The following is a 22,967-nucleotide window of genomic DNA, read 5'->3' as shown; positions in this document are numbered from 1 at the left end:
AACCTGCCACTTCCTTATAATTGATAGTTTTTTTGCTTTACTAAGAAACCACCTGTATTTGGTAACTTGATATTTGTGGGTGGAAAAAATTATCAGATATGATAATGGATGGTAACTAATAATTTTGGTGGACAAAGTTAACAGATATGAAAATAGATTATATTCTTCTAGTTTCTTTGCAACAATAGCAGCAGGGAGCCAGGTACTTTTGTTCACAATGACATTTTTGTTATGCAAATAGTTCAATGCAGTTCACTTGAAAAATGACATTGACATTCATGACTAACATTTGGCCTGGTGAAATACATTGGGTATTAACTTGTTTAGCCAAAGAATTAAAAAAAAAAAATACAAGTAAACAGCCTTTTTCCAAAAAATTCAATATGAATAAAGGAGTGCAGTTTCCCTTAATTTGGAGCAATATGCAAACATTTATTTATTTATTTATTTTTTAAAATATGGAATGCTTCACGAATTTACGTATCAACCTTGTGCAGGGGCCATGCTAATCTTCTCTGTATCGTTCCAAAAAAATTTATTTTTAGTAATACTTTGATGATTATATTAAAATTATATAAAATCTGTGCTATAATTTGTTCAACTTTTTGGAAAGGATTTTGCTTTCTCTTTGGTTTTGAGGCTCCTTTGTTTAGGTGGATATCTTTATGGCTTTTTTTTCTGCTTTAGTCAATGAATACAGCATAAGTTCATGCATTTCTTTTTGTTTGCAAGTAGACAAAAATCTTCTTTCTGTGCCTCGAATATTTCTTGCTCATGCACTAGAGAAGTAAGTAAAAAATGAAGCAATAAGCCTCTATGGCATTGGGCAAATCTAAACAATATAAGATAGATAAACTCTTTTGTAACACTAAGATGCTTTGGACCCTATCATAAATTATTACCTCGACTTTAAATTGCATGGCAATTTAAAATTTTTGTTTAAGTAAAAAAAATTTTTACTTTGATTGATTAAGGAACCTCTTAATTTACAAACAAGTCAGGTTCAAAACCAACTGTTTTGAACTTGGAATGCCCTTCCCACAGAAATAGCTGTAAATGATAATCTAACCAAACTAGCCTACACAAGCATATTTCATTATAACTGGAACATAGGAGCAAAGAATATTATAATGACCATAATTTACAAAAAAGTTTAAAACAGTGATTTTGAATGAAAAGTCTTTAAATTTTTTTCCTCAAGATATCTGAAGAAAAGTAGATGTAATTGGATGACAAGACGGTAGATGAACATTTTTGGTGAAGTAATGAAGGAGGATCCCGGAGGAGGATCACTCAGTATCTGGTGACAGTTGCCTTTGTATGTATAATATTGTGCCAAACATATGACAGGTGTAGTAAAGCTAAATATCCTTTATGTGTATTAGTCATGATTAGTGTTGTACTTTAGCTTACAGATAGAGTAGAGAATGAAAAGTCACCCTCCCTGGGGAAAGTGTGATCTTTGTGGTGGTGGAAACTAAACAAACAACTCGAATCATTAAATTTTAGCCCTTCTCACTATTACATTTCTTCATATGATCATTTGATAAATGGTGCATTCCCTACTATACTGAAGACAATGGGGACAGATATTTCACCAGTTTTTGCTACCTATTATATCCCTAGCACTTAACAGAAAACCAGGTACATGGCTGCTCAAAAGTATTTAATGAGCAAATGAATGGAAGAATGGATGGATACAAAAGAAAATGGAATTATCTGCAGAATATAGAATTGTATGTGTGTGTTAAAAAATAAGCGTGTGAAATTACACTTATTAGTCTCTGTATAACCAAAGACAGAGATTTGAAAGGGTATTTCCTGAAGAGAGCTAGTAGGAAAACATATTTAGTGAAAACCAAGTAGTCAGTTGTGCCTAAATATGATTTGGTTGCTGTTACAAAATAAGAGAGATTAGGATTGATTACCCTTTGGATGTTTAAGTGGTAAAAAAGTCCACATACATGTGTAGTCAATGGTATACCAAGGGTGGGGTGTAGGAGAGGTTTTCCCTGGGCGCAGGCAATAGGGAATGGTGGTAGAGGAGACAAGGAGAGCACCATCTGTAGGGAATTAAAAAAAAATGTCAGTCTGCTTTTTGTTATTGCTATATACCTGAAATTTTAAAAACTGTCAGAGAGAAAATATACTTCCTACACAGAATCTTTTTTTTTTTTTTTTTGGTCCAAATTCTAAAAAATTGCTGCTGTTATTGTTAAGTTTCAATTATATGATGCACATATATCATGGATGGGAGCATTATTATATATATAGATTATAGATAATGGGAACATTATATATTGAGAGATATAGATAGATAGATAGATATGAGCTTCAAATTAGCACCTTTTATTACTTTTCCTTTAATAAACATCATATTCCAATTGGAAGTTAATTCAGAACTCCTAGTTGTCCATTGGGTTCCCAACACATGGGACCTTGGCTATACATGTTTGTTCTGAGAGTAAGTTCATAAGAGTTTGGAACTATGCAAGTTCATTTTAGGTTCAGTTTGTGCTTCCAATTCCTATGGTACTACAAATTCCTTTGTCTAAAGAGTAGATTTTTAAAAGCAATAGTAGCAGCGCTTCCTTTTCCTCTTTCAGGGACAGTACCTAAGGGGCATTCAAATGGTCCAGCATTTGATGTACTGTCATAGGCTATCCTACAATACTGCTTCCAATAAAACTAGGCTGTTCTGGAACCCTGGTAATAGAATTATTGACCTTTATACCAAGAAAGTTGGGAAAGCACCAAAATCTGCATGTGGCGTGTACCCAGGCCAACTTTGGGCTGTTAGGCCTAAAGTTCTTGTGAAGTTATCTAAACCAAAATAGCACGAGCAGAGCCTATGGTGGTTCCATGTGTGTTAAATGTGTCCGTGACAGGATCAAGCATGCTTTCCTGATTGAGAAGCAGCAAATTGTCATGAAAGTGTGGAAGGCACAAGCACAGAGTCGGAAAGCTAAATAAAAAAATATGAACCTTTTTTGAATAATAAAAATCAAAGGTTTGTTAAAAAACACAAACCAATAGTAGGCCTCATAGAGACCAAAAACATGAAGAAATAGAATTTGATGAAGAAACAGAACTTCTATTTTGGCCTAAATTTTCTCATGCCTCAAATTGTTGTTAACCTAATTTCTATGAAAAGACTTTAGAGGGACTCTGAAACTACTAAAACAAGATGAAAACATTTATGTGGGTATAAATACGTGTATGTAAAAAAAAAAAGAGTTTCCATAGGTTTAATTAAGTTCTCAAGGGGTCTGTGACCCCAAACGCATAAAGAACCACTGAGCTAGATAGGAACCAATGTTTCGTCCATGTTCTCTGAGCACACGGTTTTATAATACACAGGGTAAAATGAGGAAACATTTTTCTATGAAAATATAATTTCAAGTTACAATTATACAATCTATGACATATGTTATTCTTAATTATTTGTAATTTCTCAAAAGGTGGATTTGAAATCTAAGGAGGTTGATTTATTAATGAAGTGCAGAAAGGATGTAAATAAGTGTTCCCATCCATTAGTACCTTTACATAAATTCTAAGGACTGCTTGGTATTGAAGATCTACAACATCATCACTTTGCTTTATTTGAATAAATGTTTGACCTTTAATAGCTACGTAAATAAAATGTCACACTGGATCTAGTGTAAGGATCATAGCATTTTAGCATAGAGAGCGTCGTAGTAGATTCTAAACTTTTTTTCTGGTTTCCAGCACTGACTTTAAATTCAGAAGTATGAAATGGGTGCTTAACAATCTGAATCTAAATGAATAACAGCTAATATTTGTTAAGTGTTTACTGTATGGTGAATACAGGCTTTACATGTATCATCTCCTTTTTCCTACCATAATCCTACCAGGTAGGTACTACTATAGGTCTGATGTTACACATGAGGGGACTAAGACTTAGGAAAATGATGCAATTTTTCCAAGGTAATACAGCTTTAAAAGTGGAAACTGGGAATTCTCAGTCAACCTGCCTCCCAACAGAGCCTGCCCACTTGATGACTACCCTAAACTGTCTTTCTGTCATAATACAACTGGACTTAATTTGTTTCAAAACTTTTTATTACCAGAGTTTCTTGATGGATACACTTCTATTCCAGGTAGATAAAGACCTATGCTTTGATTAAATATTTTCAGAGATGGAAATTCCACGACCTTCCTCAACAGCTCATTGTGGTAAGAAATTCTCCCTTAAAGGAGCCCATTACTGAACATTTAAGGAAGGCTAATAATAAGGTAGGCACTCCCTTGATTGTCATGGTAGACAAGTTCCTCCTCAATCATTGATTTTAGGAATGCAGAAATGAGCTAAATGGGATTAATAAAAGCAGATCTACAGGGATATAATTCATCACAAATTGAAGCCAGAATAAGTGTGTGTATGTGTATATGGATATATGATCCTCATAGAGCATTCTGAAAAATCATTTGACTATACCTTGATGTATTTAGTATTGGCGGCAGATGTTTTAGTCTGAGATTGCCAGGAGGTACAGCCTGAAACAAGGACTTACTGAAAGTACTTTTTTGGTGGGAGTGTGATCTCAGGGAGCGTATGAAAGATGGATGGGAAAAAATAGTATGGAGAGCCAGAACAAGGATGTGTTATCAAACTGACCACTGCTTTTGGGGACCAGCTGCTTAATTTAGCAAGACCTCTAGGAGCTCTGAATATCTCACGATCTATTTATCCATGGGTTCCCATTTCCTTTCAGTCAAAAATTTATCACAGGGTGTTTACTCTCTTACACCTCTGGGTATCAGTCTACACTGAAGCTTCAATCAAGAAGTCCATGGGTAGGAATGGAAAAGCAAGAGACTCCTAAGACCACACACTGTCAGTAGAACCCTGTTTGAAGCTGACTGGAGTCCCCTTAGAACTGGTTGCACCTTTAATGGCTAGAAGAAACAGGGGAGGCCCAGAATATTTAAAGTGGTCTTTGGAAATTATGATACATCAAGTAACATTGTTTTATTATAAACTTGCAGTTTTTCATTTTGGGGCCTCCTTTTCTTTAAAAACTTTAGTGGTCTATGTATCATAGTGATAGGGTCTTACAGAAAATCCTAAACTTTCTTCATTTGTTTATTTTGTATTTTTATCACATATTTACTAATATTTATTGAGTGTGTCAGGCCTTGTGCAGGGAGCTGGGGATAGAAATGTAAATATTCTCTGCTGTCATAAAGTGACTGCTTTATCCTCTGTGTCTACCACAGGACTGACACATAGTAGGCATTTTTTAATTTAACTTTTTTATTGTGAAATATAACATATACACATAAAAGCAATAAATTTCCAAGTACATTTTAACAAATAGTTATAGAAAAGATTTTAAAATTTGGTACACAGTTTGCATTTTAAAAAGAAATAAAAATGCCTTCTAATGCAATCAGGATTATTGGTACAATGAGTATTAAATGTCATGCAAATTTAAATGACCAGAGAGTGTCCCACTTGATAAACCATTCCATCATTCTTGGAGGAAGCCTCTGACCCAAGGCCTGTAATGGCCAGGAATAAAGAGTGTCTCCTTTATTACCTATGTACTGCCTACTAACAGGGGAGGTTGAAATTTAGACAGATTTCTGTACTTATCTGTGAAGCACCTTGGAGGCACAAGAGACTGTTCGGGATGAGTTGAAATCTAGGAGCACCAGCAATAGAAGATGGAAAATACCCTATCTGGCTGCCAGCACTACTTCCTTGAGCATTCCAGTGGCCAAACAACCACCAACTGACTCTTCCCAAAGTGCCTGGTTTCAGGAGCCAACTTGTTTCAGCACCTCCGCAGAAGCACCAGGGTGGGAAAAACACTGATTCATTATAATCTTTGATGCCAAGTTAGCTGCATTCTGTTGGTTACAAGAAAAATGCCATGCCAGGGACATATTTACAGGGTAATAAACCTGTAATGTGCTAGAAAATTGCTGAAGTAAAAATAAAATTATTCAGATACTAACATTTTGGAGGCGGGTAAGTTTTCCTAACCCTATTAGTGGTTTCCTTCACTCCAGACCCATCTTTAGCCAGCCTGATTACCCTGAATTTGCTGATGTATGGGGAGCTGTCAGGGCTTCTTAACATTTACACTAAACTCTCAGGGTGGGAGTGACCAGAGCATGCCTCCTGCTTTATAGGGCTATCAAGGTAGACAGGCTGCTGGGGGCTTTTGAGAACTTTCCACTGGTGGGGTGTGGTAGGCGACTTTGGGTAGCTGCCAACAGGGCAGAGGCCTCAGGCTGGGAACTACAAATCCAGAAATGGTAAACACCCAATCAGCTCTTCAAAGGGCTCGCTCTAGTGACTAAGCACAAAGCACCCCAGCAGCAGCCCTTACCTCGCTCAAAATAAGAGGGAACAATTCCTCTAGGGAAGAGATTGCAGGCCTAGCGCACCTCTCCACCGGTGCCAACAGTAGAGCGAGGGAGGAAGTGCCTGGGAGAGAGCATGTGAGGCAACCCGCCTACTCTAAAGACAGATGTGAGTTGCCGCTTGCGCGCGCGCACGTGTGTGTGTTAGTGGGTGGGTGGGGACCGAGTTGTTAATGCTGTCTCTCTATTCCGAAAATAAGAAAGGCAGAAGTGCGAGGATATACAGAGTGGGAGAGCTGTGTCGAGTCCGCCTGGTCCCGCAGCAGCAACGTGGAGGTGTGGGAATATCAGGGAATCATCGAAGGGATGTGAGTGTAGAAGTTACTGGGGCAGGCAGATTTACAGGTTGGAGTTGCAAATCATCAATCCCCAAAGCAGTCATTTATCTCCCTCTTCTCCATTTCGAGAAAAATGTTAAAAACGTTCTTAGGGAACGTTGGAAGAATGGAAAAGTATGCGCCACGAACCCCTTTTAGACTCATTTCCCCCCTCCTACGCTAGGAAATCGAATGACCCCAGACTCCAAAAAAAAAAAAAAAAGTGTGGAAAAGTAGCAGGAGTCCCCTCTGCGAAGCACATTTTTAGTCAGGAGGTACAACATTTGATGGTTTAATCTTCGCTCCTTGGGATCTTTACATAAATCCTTTAGCATCGACGTGCCTCAGTTTCCTCATCAGTCCTTTGCTGATGTAACATGTGCTCGACCTCTGAGTCCGACTGTGGTGCGGGTCTGACTGAACGCTAAGTGTTGAAGCTCTGTGAACCCTGCACCATGCTCTTCCCGCTGCAGGAAGGCATGTTGGTGTAATCCTCGAGTCGGGAGACAGGAGCAGAGGAAGACTCGCGCTCTAAAATTAGTCCAGCTTCCAAGCCCGGCGCCTGTAGCGCCCTCCAGCTCGCCGCGCCTCCTCCGCAGCCCCCCTCCCCCGCCCGCCCTCTCTCCCCACCGCGCCACGCTCGGAGATCGCTAGTCATCCCCGACGCTGATGCTTCTCTCCCCCTCGCCCCCTTCGTTCGCGGTTTGGGAGGAGGAGACAGAGAGAGAAAAGCGAGACCGGGAGGCGAGAGAGGGGCTTGGCGGTGCGTCGGTGTTGGCTATGACGGGGAGCCGGGAGCAGCCAGGCGGTCAGTAGCAGCGGCGGCGGCGGCAGCGGCGAGCGTAGACACAAGAGCCGGCGCTCCTCCCGGCAGGCTGCGCTGTGATCTGGGCTGCGGATTGGGATATCTCACCCCGCTCCCCTCCTTTCGCTGCCTTTCCCTTCCTACGAGCCCCCGGCGGCGGCGTCCGGAGCGCTGAGCCCCTCTGCTTGCGGCCCCAGTCCCGGGGAGCGCGCGGCGGGCACTGCGGCGGCAGCGACCAGGTGGCCGGCTCGCTCTGATCAGGGGCGCCGGGAAAGGAAGACCACGGAGAAGGCGCCTGGTGAAGCCCGGGAGTCACCGGACGAGACAAGGGTGCGTGGGTTTTTTTTTTGTTTTTTTTTTTTCTTTTTTTCAGCATGCTTATTTGGCTTCCTGGTGCACCGGCTGGAGCGCGCCTTCCGGAGCAGAGCTCCAGCTGTCGGATGCAAATGGGCTGCGAGGTGGGCTCAGGCAGGCAAAAGCCGGCAGAGCGCGTGGGGGAAACTTTTCACCTTGTAAAGTTCCTGTCTCCGCGCAACCCGGAGCCGCGGTCGCCGCCGCTGCAAGCCTGAGGGGAGGGAGGCTCGGTCCTGCGGCGGGAGCCGGAGAGACTGGCATGGAAGAGTTAGCCAAGTTTGAAGATTTGAGGTGGGGGCGCCAGTTACTTGAGCATCAGTGCCGCTGTTCCCGGACTCCCAGAGCTCTGACTGCCCGCTGCAGGTGGATGAGAGGGTCCACCCAGGGAACCTGTTCGGTCGCCGATGTCTGTCAGGCGCGGTGAGGATATTCAGATGCCAATGGATTCACTTGGATTTGGAGGCTCCTTAGGTCGACGCTTGGCAAGGCGCGAGAAGCAGGGATCCAGGCCTCCACTTTTTGCCTGGAAGTGGAAAAAATGACCAGATAGCTTGTAGACCTGCTCCCTACTCCTAGTTCGGACTTACTGGGGTGGTGGGCAGAGTGGGATGGATTGAAAGGCAGCGGCTCTCAGACTACGGTCGACTGCTTTTTACTGAGTGGCGGGGAGGAGAGACTGTTCTTGATATCTTACAGGGAGAGGGTAACGGACTGCCTTGGGAGGGTGCATGTTTTTTGGCGGGCGTGCGGGAAAGGCAGCTTGTCTTTGGAAAGAAAGAAGCGCGGGTCTGACCGTCCTCTGATCCCGGGCGGGAAGGAGAAGGCCCGCGGGCTCCACACTCAGGGCCCCCTTCCAGGCGGTGCTGGACGAACCCCCTCGCCGGGGCCTGTGAGTGTGCGGGGCCGGTGTGGGTGTTTGAAGGGCGCGGGGCAGGAGACTGCTGAGGTGCCTGGTACTGTCCTCGCTCCGCGCGCGAGGCGCACGAGGATTCTCGCCAGTGGGGGTCGCTGAGCTAAAGTGCATCTGGCCCAGGGGCTCGCGAGGTGGCCAGCCCGGGTATTTTTAGCAGTGCTGTGGTCTGTATTCTCTCCTCCGCTCACCCGCAGACTCTGGTCGCGTGTGCTTTTCGAGATGGCTAGACACTGACCAAGATGAGGCTTCACAGAAAGCAACTTTTATTGTTCACTTTTCACCGCTGCACGCTCGTGGGCAGCCGTGCGTTGGGGTCAGGGATGCGGGGGTGGCCAGGGTTTGGCTGAGCGCTAATAAGGGCCCCCCTTCGGTTGCCTGCACAGAGAGGAAAGGAGTGCCCCCTGGGCGTGTGTACGTGATGGCGGGGGCAATGTGCGGCTATAGCTCGGCGTTCTAACGGCAGTGGATGGTGGGGGATGGGGAGTATCTCCGGAAAGGATGTGGGGAGTGAGGGAACCTGCTTGGAGTGTGTGTGTGTGTGTGTGTGTGCGTGCGTGTGTGTGTACGCGCGCGCGCGGGGTGGGGGTGGGGGTGGGAGGCTGGCTAGGAGAGGTTTCTGGGAGGGAGAAGGGCTTGCTGATCCCCGCGGAGCGTAGGCGGCCGGTGGCCGTGGCACGCGGCGTCGCGCAGCCTCGGGAGCCTCCCAGGGCGGGCGCCTAGTTCCCAAGCCGATTCTCGCCACCGCCGCGCGCTGACTGGGACTTCGCTTCTAGTCTGGGCGAACCTGCAGCTACCGCGGCCGCAGGGAGGGAAGCGGGGACCGCGCTAATGTTTGAAGACTCTTTTCTCCTCCTCTCCCTTCCTCCCACTCCTCCCCACCCCCCGAATCCAGCGCATTTGTTTTCCAAGTTGGATCCCACTTCCATTTACAAGTGTCAGACAAACCCGCGCGAAACTCCCCCACTCACCCCGGTCCCAGCCAGACGGGAGAGGGGCGGGGGAAGATGAGCTGTCTGGGCACGGTACAGCGCGATGCGACGCCCCCAATGGGGCCTTGGCCAACTTGGGTTCCCATTTGTGGGGCTTTCGTGTTTAAAATATATACATAAACAAACAACAAAACCCCACTTGGTCACTTGTTTTATGCCTCGTTTCTGTTCCTCATTTCGGACCTATTAATTTTCTAGCCCCAAAGCCTGAATTTTCAAAGGCGAGCCGGCGTGGTGAGAGGAAGGGGGCGGGGGAGCGGGCGGACCAGTTCATCGTCGCGGATTTGTGCCCTGGCTTTGTTGCTAGGATTAGAGTCTCTGATTGCACCCCGGCCGAGTTAAAATAAATGCTGAGACCGAGAACCGGCCAGGAAGACTGCAGACGAGTTTGCCCCTGATCCAGGCGGCAAGTTCAGGTGGTGGGAAGGGGAAGCCTTACTAGGAATCGAGGTGTAGGCGGCCGCCTCCAATATCGATCAAGGGAGCCCAGATTTCGCCTCTACCGGCAGGCAATGAACTTCTTTGAACGCTTGAATGGTATTCTAGTTTGTGACATGGAGAATTGAATCGGAGAAGGAAAGGAGGGGAAGGGAATGGAGGAGAGAAAAGAAATAACATTGAGAGATTGTGTTTTTGAAGAATCCTGGAAATTGCACAGAGCTAACCGCCCCCCTCCCCCAACCCAGTTCTTATGTCTAAATTGGGGCAATTGAACAGTGAGACAATAAACTGCCAAGAAAAGCAGAGCTCCAAGAGACAAAATAAACCTAATAACTTTAGCACTTTGATGTACTTTTCTTCCCCCTCTAATAGGGGTTGGAGCTGGGGGACGTCTTTTTAATATTTTACAAGGAAAAATTGCTCTCAGAATTAAGCCGAATACCGATATTCAGTTATGAATCCCTGTTGTTGTCTTTTTTGGAACTTGGACAAGCGGTGATGCAGGGCCAGTTTCTGTGCACAGTGCACTGGTATGAGAAAGTTCCCAGAACTGTCCAGTTATTATGTCTTCATATCTGAACCTCACAGAGGACTCCACATGAAAGACATCTGGCCGAGAGATCAAAAATTGGTCAGCTTCTGGGCTGGCTTCATTTCTTGTAGCTGCAGGATTTTTTCACAGCTCGTGTTTGTTGACCAGTGACTGGTTATCAAACTGCCGCCTTTCTTTCCTTTTCTTTCCTTTCCTTTCCTTTTTTTTTTCCCCAAATTTTGTTAATTTTAGTTCTTAGCAAAGTCTTTTAGGGAATTTTTAATAGTCAGGACCTAGCCAGTCTGTTAACTAGCAATTACATTTGTGCTGAGTTACTCAAAAAATGAAAATAGTAGCAAAAAATTGAGTGGATGCTTACTGACCTGTTTGCTATATAGTTATTTTGCTTGCTCACAGTTTGTGTAACGCAGCCTCTCTTCAGACTGCTCAAAATAAGAACATTTTGATGTGTCAAGTTAAGTTACCATCCCTGATTTCCTCATACACTGCAGAATGACCTGCTCTAATCTGGCTGATGAATTATGTCAAATAGAAAGAAGTAGGCAATTTCCAGCAAGGAGAGGGTGTTTAGTCATTCCTAGCTGGTCTGAGGAGTGTTTGTCATGGCGGTTGTGTTGTTAGGCTATATTAATAGCTCAAAATACAAATGGGACGACAGTGGCTTTATCTTACTGGTAGTGGAGTTTGGGTGTTGTGTTCTTTGGGATGCCACATCTGTCCATTTGACTGGTGGGATGGCTTTTTCCCTTGGGGGAGTAAAGTAAAATGTAAGACAGAAGATGCTTGGCTTCTCTCGTTGTGAGTCATTCCCAGATTTTTTTTCTTGCAGCAGTATTGAGTGTAGATCATCTGATGGGATGGGCCAGTCCACCTGCATTGATTTCCTTTGATTGCTGGGGAAGGGTTATTGAGGAACTTTCTCTTTGTAGGTTGTGGCAAACACCCGAGTTGGAATGAAAATTTCTAAGAAAGGAACCTGGGAGTTCTAGAAGGAAGGGCAAAACTCCCTCCACATTCCTTCCTGTAGAGATGAGAGCCCCTGTTTCCTCAAGATATGCAACTTAGTCTTAAAAACATTAAAGGAAGAAAATCCCAGTATATATAGTATTGTTCATTGTGGGAATTTTCTGAAATTGTTTAATATGTTTTGAGTGTCTTTCTACCCATTTGTGAGGACCTTGGGTCAGTGTTTTATCACCTGCCCTTTGAGGATCATCACAGTACTTACTGTCTAATGGGCACAGAATAAAGACTCAGGGTTTAGGTGACTTCCTTTGTAAAGACCCTCAGGGAAAATGTCTTTTCTGCATTTTGGTCAGTTTGATTCTTTAGGCTTCTCAAAGTCAACTGATTTTTCTGTCAGTTGCATGTTATCCACTCCTTTAATAAACTTTTATTATTTATTTTTACATTCCTTCCCTTGAATGTCTTCCTCTTTGATACCAAATTTCTTTCCCAGTTTAACTTTATGAAGTTTGGCTTTTCAGAGTAATGGCACAGATTGAATTTACTGTCAAGAAGAACATATTTGATACTTGTCCAGTGGCTTGGAGCCAGTTTCTAACCACCAAAATAGACTATCAGATACAAGTAATAGTGACAAATGGCCTATTCTAGTAGTTCTGGATTGGAATGGCATTCCCAGTGTAGTTTTAATTTTGGCCTGTTCTAGAATTGAGATTTTATTTTTATAATAAGTTGAATAGATGAAAATTTGAGAATAGATTTATGCATCTCATGATAGGAAAAATAGAGAACAGTTTTCAAAACTTAATGCTCAGACTCTTCATATCATCTAGGTGTTTCACCTCTTCTACTTGATATATATGTATGAATATGGAGGCAGGGAGGAGGTTGGGGAAAATTGAGGTACTGTTCTTCCTTGTCTGGGTAGAAAAGTCATACAGAGGGTGCTGAAAGGGGTCCTTTAATAGATTTTACTATTTCTTCTTTTTTGATCTTCCAGGGTCTGAGGACTCTATATCATGGAACCTATTTAATAAATGAAATTGGTTTATGTAACTCTTGCCTTTGGATAGCTTAAATGTCCTCCTTTGTTTTTATTCTGTAAAGTCATGTGAAATTTAAATTCATTTCCTTTTTATTCTTTCTTAATTGTTTTACTTTTATTTTATATATTTTTCTCTTAAAATTTCTTTTCTCTTTAGCAATTTTTACTGAAACTGCTTCCCTTTGCAAGACATTGGGCAGAATTCAAAGGCTAGTAAAAGTTATCCTTTGCTTCTCTGTACTTCCTGTTTTGGGGGGAAGATGGGAGATACCCATGTGTGCAAACTAGAAGTTAAGACATGGTACTGTTTGTCAATTGACGAAATTACATGCTGAGCAGAATCCTAGAGGAAGAGAGAGAATGATATGCACTAGAGTGAACTTTCAGGGTGTATAAAGTGAGTAGAACCTAATTTAATAATGCTTAGTGAATCCCTAATGTATGCAAGCCACTACAAAATTTACTTGATTTGTTAAGGAACATGGGCAGGGCTCCTTTTTGAAAGAACATATTCTTGGCACAGGCTAAATAGGCTGTTGTAATTTTATTGACTATTTTGAGAAGATGCCAAAGGTCCTTTCTCCATTACCCTCTTGTGGCTGAGGCAGGCGGACATGCGCTATGGCTTCCTGGGGTGGTTATAGCCTCAATTCTAGGTATTTTAGTTGGTTTTACCAATTGGTACGATCTGAAAAATGGTGGTTCAAATAAGCTTCTTTTCATAGGGTCCTTTTCTGAATCACTCATTTTCATTAAAGTAGATGGCTTGTTTATAGCACTGCCTGTTGCATTCAACGGTTAGGTCTTTGAGGCATCATCTCACACCACCCCCAGCTCCCAGAAGTAATCCTGTAACTATTCTCAACCTTGACTGCACTTTAGAATCACTGGGCAGTTTTTTAAAAACTTCTCATGCTTAAGCCACATCCAGACCAGTTAAATCACACTCTCCAGGGTTGGGACTCAGGCATCAGTACTTGTTAAAACTTCCAAGGAGTTCCATTGAATAGCCCAGGATGAGAAACACTGCCTCAGAGGTTGTGGATCAGATCTGGAGTTAGAGATACACTCCTGTTCAGAGTTCCCAGACCTCAGGGAATTTGAATGAAAAGCAAGAACAGGTGGTCTGCATTCTTCTGCTGTGAATGTAATCCTTGGGGATCTATTGAATTGAAATACCTGGAGCTCAGCTGGACTGGCCCTGAAGGAAATGGCAAGGACGGTTCTTGGCTCCATCCCCTGTGTTTTTGGTCCACGATTTTGCCCATTTTTAACAGTCCTTCTGTTTTCTAATGTGGATTTGTCTGTGGTTTCACTCAGATTTGCCTCCGTTCCTTATCCAGAGAGTAATCATAACCAGGCCCTTTAACTGCTGAATGAAATGTGGAAATTTTCAAATTTCTCCAGAAACAAGAATTCTTCCTCTTCTCATCTTGGACTCTTGCTCTGGGGTCTGCTTTTTATATAATTCTAATACCAGTGAAAGTTTTCAGTGTAATCCACCAGTATTTGTTGGATTTTATTTTTAAAGATTATAAGAGGTGTATTACATGTAAAAATGAATCATGTCTTCAAGGAGCTCATAGTTAAATTGTGGCTAAAGATGTGAACAATTAAAAAGCACAGCACTATTTAATGTTGGAAGTGGAAGGAACCTGACTTAACCTTGGCAGGCATGTTTTTGGCATGTGCTAGAAGAAAACTTCATTCCTGCAGACTGATGCACTTGGTGTATTCTTAGTTCCTTGTTTCCCTCGGTTTGAGACTTAGTTATGACTCTCAATGTTAGCTTTGGCACAGAGAAACCTAAGGTGTTTTGCCCCTTAGGAATTCAGCATTAAATAAAAGTTAGCTAAGGGGTACATCACGTAATGCTAGCTTCCAGATTGCAGGTGGAAAGGCTGGAATTTTCTTCTTGGATGTTCACTTTAACTTGCGGATACTTGTACTTTGCAGAGCATTTGAAAACATTTCAGTTCTCTTTTCTTTTTTGAGATGTCAGAGATAAGCAGAGCTGTTGAATGAGACCCAGACATGAAAGGTTAACTGGAAGTTTAATTGTAACTTGGGACTTTAAAGTAAATTCCAAACAATCTAATAAAAATTATAGTCTTTTCTGAGCCATGAAACGCTACAAAGTGAGCACTCTGGGGTAGCTATTAACATTTCACATTTTGAGATAAACCCTAAATTATTAATATTACTAAATAACATTGAATATTACTCAACACTTATAAACAAATGAATGCTTGCCAGATAATACAGATTAAATACAGTGGCAAATGTGTGTAATGACCAAATAAGTGTCAATTTTTGCTGTCAGATAAACTCTGTGTATATGTGAATTTGTTTTCTTTAAAAGCAGGAGGTTGTGTCTTGGAAGGAGGGGAGATTTGGTCTTCTATGAAATAAGAGTATCTATTACACTTTGATGCTTTGTTAATTTTTTAAAGTTTAAGTATGTGATTAATATTTCAGACATCTTAAGTCTATTTTGAAGATTGTGGTTGGAAATTCTCTGGTGGCTAAACAATAGCAGTTGCTGTTGTGATTGAGCAGTGTCATCGTGCGATTCATGTGGCATGGTCCCATACCAGGCTGGAGTTTGTAGCTTTGGCTTCAGCATATTGGCTTGGCTGTAAAGAGCCTCACTGCAAAGAAATGTACTCATGTAAGTGGGCCAAATGCAGATAACTTTAACATTACTGGAGTTATAGAGAGAATGGGGTATGAATCTTTCCCATGCTTTTAAAAGCATTGTATAATAATAATTTCAATAAATAATTCCGAATTCAGAAGTATGTGGTTAACCTCCCTTGAGAATTTGGAACCCATCTGATAGGACTGTAAAGGCATTTCTGAATATCAATTAAATGGAAAAATATGCCTGGAATTGAATATAATGAAGAAATGTTGAAGTCTGGTGTCTACGTATTCAGACACTCTGTTAGACGTTTTAATTAGTGTACCTGGATTTGGATTTATTGACAGAAGTTGTCTTTCACATGGCATGTTTCACTCATTAAAAGCTCATAATGTCATGGATCTATTTTAGCTTTTGGAACTTGACCATTTGCCATTTTATGCTTCTTAAGTGATGCGTGCTTTCTTTTTAACTAATTAGAATGATGTTGCTTCTCCGGTATCAATAGTCATTGATGACTGTTCCCATGGAGTAAGCCCATACTATCTCCTAACACTATGGTGTGTCACCAAAGCTGCAGCAGGGTTTAGTACCTCTGAAAAACAAGGATTGGGAAGTAAAATTGTTATACTGGAATTTTTGCTATAGAAACTTAAAAGTAATTTATGAGATTAGTTTCCTTTTCATAACCATTAGCTCTTCTTTCCATATTTATCTGATGGCAAAATTTACATTTAAATTTGCATTTCTCTGTGTCTTTTTCAGTTTTATAGTTAATGGTTTAGTGGTAGAAATCCTTTTACACCAGATTGTTGCCATGAAAAAATTTGCAGTCATACAGTAGATTAGAACATTCTTTTCTTTTAAATATGATTTTGTGGGATGTATTTCTTTTTGAACCACGCTTGATGGTTTCAAATGTTTTGAAAGTAGTGCAATTAATAAAGAAATAGTTTGGGAATGTTAAGGAGTGAGCAAGGGAGAAAATGAGTCACTGAATCTTTAAAGAATTTGTCACTACCTGTTTACAATTTAAATTTTGACTGCCTCCTGTACTGGTATTAATGTGAACAAATAGTTTTATAAACTTTCTTAATTCTTCTTCTTAGGTATGTTCTCCAACTAAGAGCTGTTTAAAATAATCTAGCATTCCATCTTTCCTGTAGACAAAGTAGATCATTCACAGTCTGGTTGAACTAAATACACATTATATTGTTAGTCTTTCTGACGTCCTGTTTTGGATTCTTTGAATCCATGTCATTGTTGGCAAAAAAATATATTCAGAGCAGTTTGGACCAATTTTTGTGTGGAACATATCAAATAAATGTGGTACCTGGCCCTTAAAAAAGTTAGCATTCACAAGTGAATGATATTTGCATAGGTAGACACAGACACAAGAACATCAGGCATGTGTCATCATAAGTCAGAAAGATGGCACTGGCTGCTTCTGCTGAGTTGAAGTGGCGTCATCTGCTCAAAAGTGCCCTGGATTAACAATGGGGTGAGTAATAACTTACATTTATATTCAGGAGGCAACTACCAGGGTGAGAAAATTGGGCAACTTGGCATTTGATTAGACATTTGATTAGAAAATGTAAGATCATATCATGCTGCCAGATCAATTTCCTAGATCTCCGTGAATTATCCAATAATTAGATAATCTTCTTTTAGTTTGAAAGTGTAGATTTTATATGTGTAATTACTTGCGTTAATCACTTTAGTCCCAAATTGTATTCAGCAGTGCACACATTCTGTTCAATTTATATTCTCTATATTTCTGTTAAATAGGTAGAATTAATAACGTATTATACCTCCTCTCCATAGCTAGAGAGACCAAGACAGGCATTTTATGAGATATGCCACTCTCATATAGCTTATCAGTGGTTATTATAATAATCAAAGTGAATAAGCCTGGATTGCTCTTATACAATAGTTATGTTTTTGGATATTGAGTATAAATCATATTTTTCAAAGCAAGTTGATTTTAAATGCATTCTCTTAGGGGATCCTGTAGCAAATTCTTTTATAAAATAAAGAATATTTTCCCTCCTTAATTTATCTGTTATATCAAATTCTTGAAGGGCAAGAGGGTATATTTATTAGAAGAATTGAAAATGTATTTTCTTTCAAATATATGATAAATTGAAAGAGTATGACCTGATCTTTAAATACCACTTTGAGAAGAATTATCAGAGGGGAAGCTAAAAGGAAATATCTGACTGTAGTTAGAGGGGGTAGAAATGTCCACGATGTTGTGGAAATATGTAAGCTTAAGAATTTCCAGGCAGTAGGGCCAGGCCAGTGCGTCCCGTATTTCCTGGCTCCGACAATTTCAGTTACTTTGTGAAGATAACATCACTTCTGGTACCAGGGTACCAGTCCTTGGAGCATCCAGAGATGTGTCCCTCATCACTCAGGTCTTCTCACCTTGTGTAGTCCCGCACCCCACCCCTTTTGCTCTTTATGGTACTTGTTTGGCCCCTTTATACCTCCCCACCCTCCCCACTCCTCCAGACACTGGTTGCAGCCATATGCTGTCCTGAAGGTCTTGCTAAGTAAGACCTTACTTCCTTTATTGCATTTTCATATCTCTGTACTCAGATCCCCATTACAATTTGTACTACTGTTAGGCACTTACTACCATCAGCCTGTCATGTAATTAACTGTGTTGGCGTCTCTTGCCCCCTGCAGACCATTGTATCCTGGGCTCAGTGGCATAAAGCATTAATCTTTGATCCCACACTCTAATTAGTGCTAGTCTTGCCAGTATTTAATATTTAACATTAAGTGAACATATTTGTTTATTTTCAACTTGGATAATGGTGAATGACTTTCACAATTGAACATCTATAACCCGGTTATCAGTAGATATCCCTTAGCAGTGTTAATAGCAGTGTTACGATTTTTGTATTGATAGAATATAGTCTACTAGATGTTCACATTTTCTGGGTGAAGGAAAGCTCCTCCAGGCATATGCACTCAGGTTTTTGATTGCCTGATCTGTCAAAGCTATGGATCTTTCCTAAAAGTTCTCAGTGAGTGTGGTGAATCACACTGTGAAGGCGTTTTGGATTTGTCCATATAATCTGGTTACCCTTCATTAGCACCACCTTGTTTTTGTGAGGTCCTGATAGAGGAATTAGGTAGCAAAGTGCACATACTTGCACATACTTGTGGAGTTTAATGTTCACAGTCAGGTAAAATAGGCTGGGAGGAAGGAGCACATCTCACTCTGAATACTTTCTATCTCAAGAAAGCAGCGAGCCTTTAAGTAAGGATGTGTTAATACAAGAATCCTTGGAGACTTTCTAATTTATATTTAAAAATTAAATCATTTTTAAACACTGTGCTGTAACTATCATGACACTAAATTACTGTCAATGCCCTTTACAATGGATTGAAGAGTTGTAGTGTGTGCTGAGACACAGAGGATTCCAGGGCTTCTGCCTACTCGGTTCTGACCACTATGGGCAAGAGAATCTTACAAAGGGTCAGGTGCATGGTATCTGCTACAAGTAAGCCTGTCTGTGTATAAATGAATGTACATTACCTGGCAATTAGTGATAGAATAGATTCAAAAGCAGTTCATTTAAAATTTCAAATCCCTTGCTTTTGCAATTACGCTGCATTGTCTGCATTATTTGAGGGGCAGGCCCATAAAATCAATGTATGGGCAGGTGTGTGTCTTGGGAATGTCATATTACAAAAATGTTCAGTAGCTACTTCTTGAATGAAAGGAAATTGGAAAAAAGCTGCATCTGTTTTTAGACACTGTCATTCAGTGAGCTTAACAAACAAAATCTCATTAACACCAAATCCACGGGAGCATGAGAAATGTGTAATGCTCTTAATTTCTTATTAAGTGATTTGTGTTTATTGAAAATTGGCTTGAAGGTATACCGAACATAATTCATCACATTGGATTTAGGTGAGCTGAGATCCTTGAGTCATTCCTGTGCTTAGAATTTGCTCACAGTTCCGTGCTGGAATAGTGGATAGGAAGAGTGCTCTCTATTTCTGAATGGATTTACTGAAATGAGAAGGTGATGAGTGTAGACCGGAGATTGTCTTCTAATGCTCCTGTGCCTTTGAGGTTTGTATGATTGTGTGATGCCTTTCTTTCTCCAGGCACACTTTGCATGCGTCTACAAGCAGAAGAGAGGAAGCAAGGGCACATAGGGGTTGGTAGAGGCAAATGTAAATCCTGCTTTTCCCCTACTAACTCCTGAGGCCTGCTGCGTAGCAGTAGGCATCACCAGACATTTAATTGTGTGCTAGGTAAGGCTGGCACAACTCCAGCATCATGGTGCAGCAAGAATTACACTAATCAGCTGGGATATACTGCATATATTGATTAGAGTTGGATTTTTTTATGCAAAAAAAGTACTTATAAATAGTGGGAAAGTAATTGAGAGTAATTAAAAAGGCAGAGAGTTAATTTACAGTTCTTTAGATGAAAGGGCATTTTCATCCCTTGCTTTCATGCAGATTTCTGGGCAGATCCAAGCGGTGTGTGAGTGCTGGGTCTAAATGGTAGGATTGCTATTGCCACTCAACTGGAAAGGGAGTAAATGGCAGAATGTGTAGAAGAAGCACTGGTGGCAAAGTCCCAGCAGTTTCTTCTCGGTGCTTCTCCGCCACTAGAAGTCTATTCCTTTGAAAAGTCTGGGGGCTTTTCATTTCTTTTTCTTGGCCTCATTAATTATTTTTGATTATTATTAATATTCCTAAGTAGAACTAAATTGGGACACCCATATAGGTAATATTGACAAGCATATTAAACTATATAGGAATTCTAGGATTGTCATTGCGTCTTCCCTGCTTCTTCCCACCTTCTCACAACTGAGAAGACTTTGCAGCCAGTGATGTTATGGAAAGTACATTGTGAAATGATGACCTGGGATGGAGTGTTTGCATATCCTTTTTTTGCCTCCTGAACGCTTTCGCTTATAAGTATTTCCTGCCACAAAATAGATGCTCATTGCAAATTCATAGGGACAGAAAGGGGTTACATAGAGAGTTATCGCTAAATGGTACAGAGTTTGTTTGGGATGATGAAATGTTTTGGTCATGCATGGTGGTGATGATGGTACCAGAACATTGTAAATGTAACTGATGCCACTGAATTGTACACTTAAAATGATTAATTATATATGCCACCCAATAAAATAAAAAGTGCTCAGTGAATAGTTGTTGAATGAATGAATGAGTTGTTATTATGGGTTTCAAATGCTGGAATGATTTAGCATCTTTGAGAGAAGTTATAGACAGTGCTTGGTGGAGTTCCAAGCATCATTATGCTCTGAGACTCTGAATTATAAGAAGTAGGAAAGGGAAGGGAGTATGGGCTGGCTATAAAGAAAGGGGCTAGAATTTAATGAGTGCCTACTTCATCAGGCTTTCCGCATATGGAGTTTTAGGAATCAAACCTTGGGTCCCCAGCATGGCAGGCGAGAATTCTGCCACCGAGCCACCATCGCCTGCCCTCTGCATATGGATTTTTATTCTGGCCCTGGTGTCAATTCACAGGTGACAGAAATACTGTTAGGAACTGAACCTACATCACAGACTTTATGTGGGTGAATCAGGATTTGAACGCAGAGTACTAGCTCTTGTCCACAAGCAGGGCAAAGGAGGATGAATTCAGACATTCAGAGTTTGGAGGTGGAGCCCAAAGGTATTATCTCAAGCTCATCAGTCAGATTTCCTTGAAATTTGAGTATTTTTCCCAAAAATTTATGCTAATTTTGCAGTTTACGCCATAATGTCTTTTGTTTTAATGTGGAATAATATTTTAAATTCTTCAAAGTATTTATATTTCCCCAATGAAATCATAAAGTACAGTTGATCCACCTAAAAGTTGCTGTGTGTACATCCTCAGAGACATCTCTGGAATTTCCACATAGGAAATCTTAAAGATGTCAGTTTGTTTGGAAGAGGGAGTGAAGGACTTGTTTTGAAATTTTGTTTCTACAGTAGGCATGGTTTTTACTTGAATCAGTTGCTTTTTGGGGGAGGCCTGGGTGGTGGTGGTGTTAGGAATAGGGAAGGGGCACAAAAACTCCCCATGCGTTCATCTCTCTTTATCTAGGAGCTTTAAGTACCATCAGAGGAAGTGCTGTTAATCCAGGTTTTAGAAGCAGGTGTTGAACGAGACTGCCCTGAACTATATTAATAATATTGACAACAATAACAAATGCTATGCCTATGATTATTGACAAAGCATTGCTTTATTATTCCATTTTTACTGTAAAAATGATGAAATTTATGGGAGAAAGTTGTAAAAAGGAGAATGTACACAAGGAATCCTGAAGAAGAGCAACCCCAGACCTCCCATGGGTCAGCAGGCTTTGAATTGCTAGAAGAATATCGAAAAGGAATAGTTGATGTTATTAATAACGATAACTTGCATTTGTTTGGAAATTGACCACTTATTAATTTTCATTCAGTTTTGCATTTTTTTATAACAACTAACATTGATAGGAGTTTTGCATGCATTATCTCATTTATACCCCAACAACTATTGGATAGTTGCTACTGTTTTCTCCACTTTAGTGATGAGATAATTGAGACACAGAGCTGATAAGGGATAGATGTTAAGGAGGTGTTTAGGTCAGAATACTGATCTGGGATAGTCTAAACCTATAACATGGTTTTTACACCTATGCTGTGTTTCCTGTGCCTAAATAAGCCTTCCAGCTGGAAACCCTTTCTTTTCTTCGAGAAGTTCTGGTTCCCTGGCCTGTCCCAAGTCTCACTCCTAGTTAACATGATCTTGTTACATCCAGCTTCTCTAGTTCAATACCTTTAAAGAACAAACACCTGCCAGTGCATGGCCACCATGGCTTGATTTTCTAAAACTTCAGTGTATTCCCAGGTTGACAGGAAGCAAATTAAATGCCTTCAGAGAGTCACAGCTACAGTGCAGGGGCTCTTCTTGCAGTGCAGGGGCTCTTCTTGGAAAGACTTTTTTCCCTTCCAGGCCAGATATGACAACGCAAAAGGAAATGGAAAAGTTAACTAGTGCCCAATAAATGTGGGTTATTAGACCCTGCCTGAGTAATTTACCGCTTGCTGGAATTAACTTCAGAATTGTTGAGATGTTCTGTGTCTGTGTCGTGTTCTTCCTCGGAATGGGCTATTAGATTGCGAAGGACAGTCGCAGCTCTCCATGGCTGGGCTTGCACCAGGAGAGGTTGAATCAAGAAGTTGAAAATCTGCTGTTTTCTGATTTTGGCTTCTCAGCTGAATGTAAATAAAAAGATGGAAGATAAAATGCAGAAAATTGCATTAGCTTGATTAGGGATCTTATTTGCGTAAAAGAGTCTTTGAATCACAACTACCCTCTGACTTTGGACCCTGCTTTTCTTGCCTTTCCTATTATCTGGTCCAAGGTCATTACTAAAAAGCTCCCTGTTTCATGGAAAAAGACTTACTGAAATATTAATTTCATTGCCTGAAGTGGATTCATATAGTCTGGTGAATAACTTGAGGTTCTATCAAAATCACAAAGGTAAGAGAGTTATTTTTTTATGCCCTTGGAA

At 41.1% G+C, this 22,967-nt stretch overlaps 1 protein-coding gene and 2 pseudogenes across 8 annotated transcripts in view; 2 read left to right on the top strand and 1 right to left on the bottom strand.

Annotated features, from left to right (window-relative positions):
• Window positions 1-452: 452 nt before the first annotated feature.
• Window positions 453-551, bottom strand: LOC143645349 (U6 spliceosomal RNA; annotated as a pseudogene).
• Window positions 552-2,630: 2,079 nt separating this feature from the next.
• On the top strand, window positions 2,631-2,973 carry LOC143643385 (large ribosomal subunit protein eL34 pseudogene; annotated as a pseudogene).
• A 5,089-nt stretch (window positions 2,974-8,062) lies between these two features.
• FAT3 (FAT atypical cadherin 3) overlaps window positions 8,063-22,967 on the top strand; it is a 655,772-nt gene continuing 640,867 nt past the window's right edge. For 2 of the 8 annotated variants that reach the window (XM_077113295.1, XM_077113294.1), the window contains exon 1: window positions 8,063-8,292. In XM_077113295.1, the coding sequence (XP_076969410.1) occupies window positions 8,277-8,292 (16 nt within the window). In that variant the 5' untranslated portion in view covers window positions 8,063-8,276. The remainder of the gene's footprint in view (window positions 8,293-22,967) is intronic. The other 6 variants (XM_077113300.1, XM_077113301.1, XM_077113296.1 and 3 more) reach the window with 5 other exon arrangements.

Source organism: Tamandua tetradactyla, chromosome 8, assembly GCF_023851605.1.
Source record: "Tamandua tetradactyla isolate mTamTet1 chromosome 8, mTamTet1.pri, whole genome shotgun sequence".
Lineage (NCBI taxonomy): Eukaryota > Metazoa > Chordata > Mammalia > Pilosa > Myrmecophagidae > Tamandua > Tamandua tetradactyla.
This window is presented reverse-complemented; position numbering and strand designations above follow the sequence as displayed.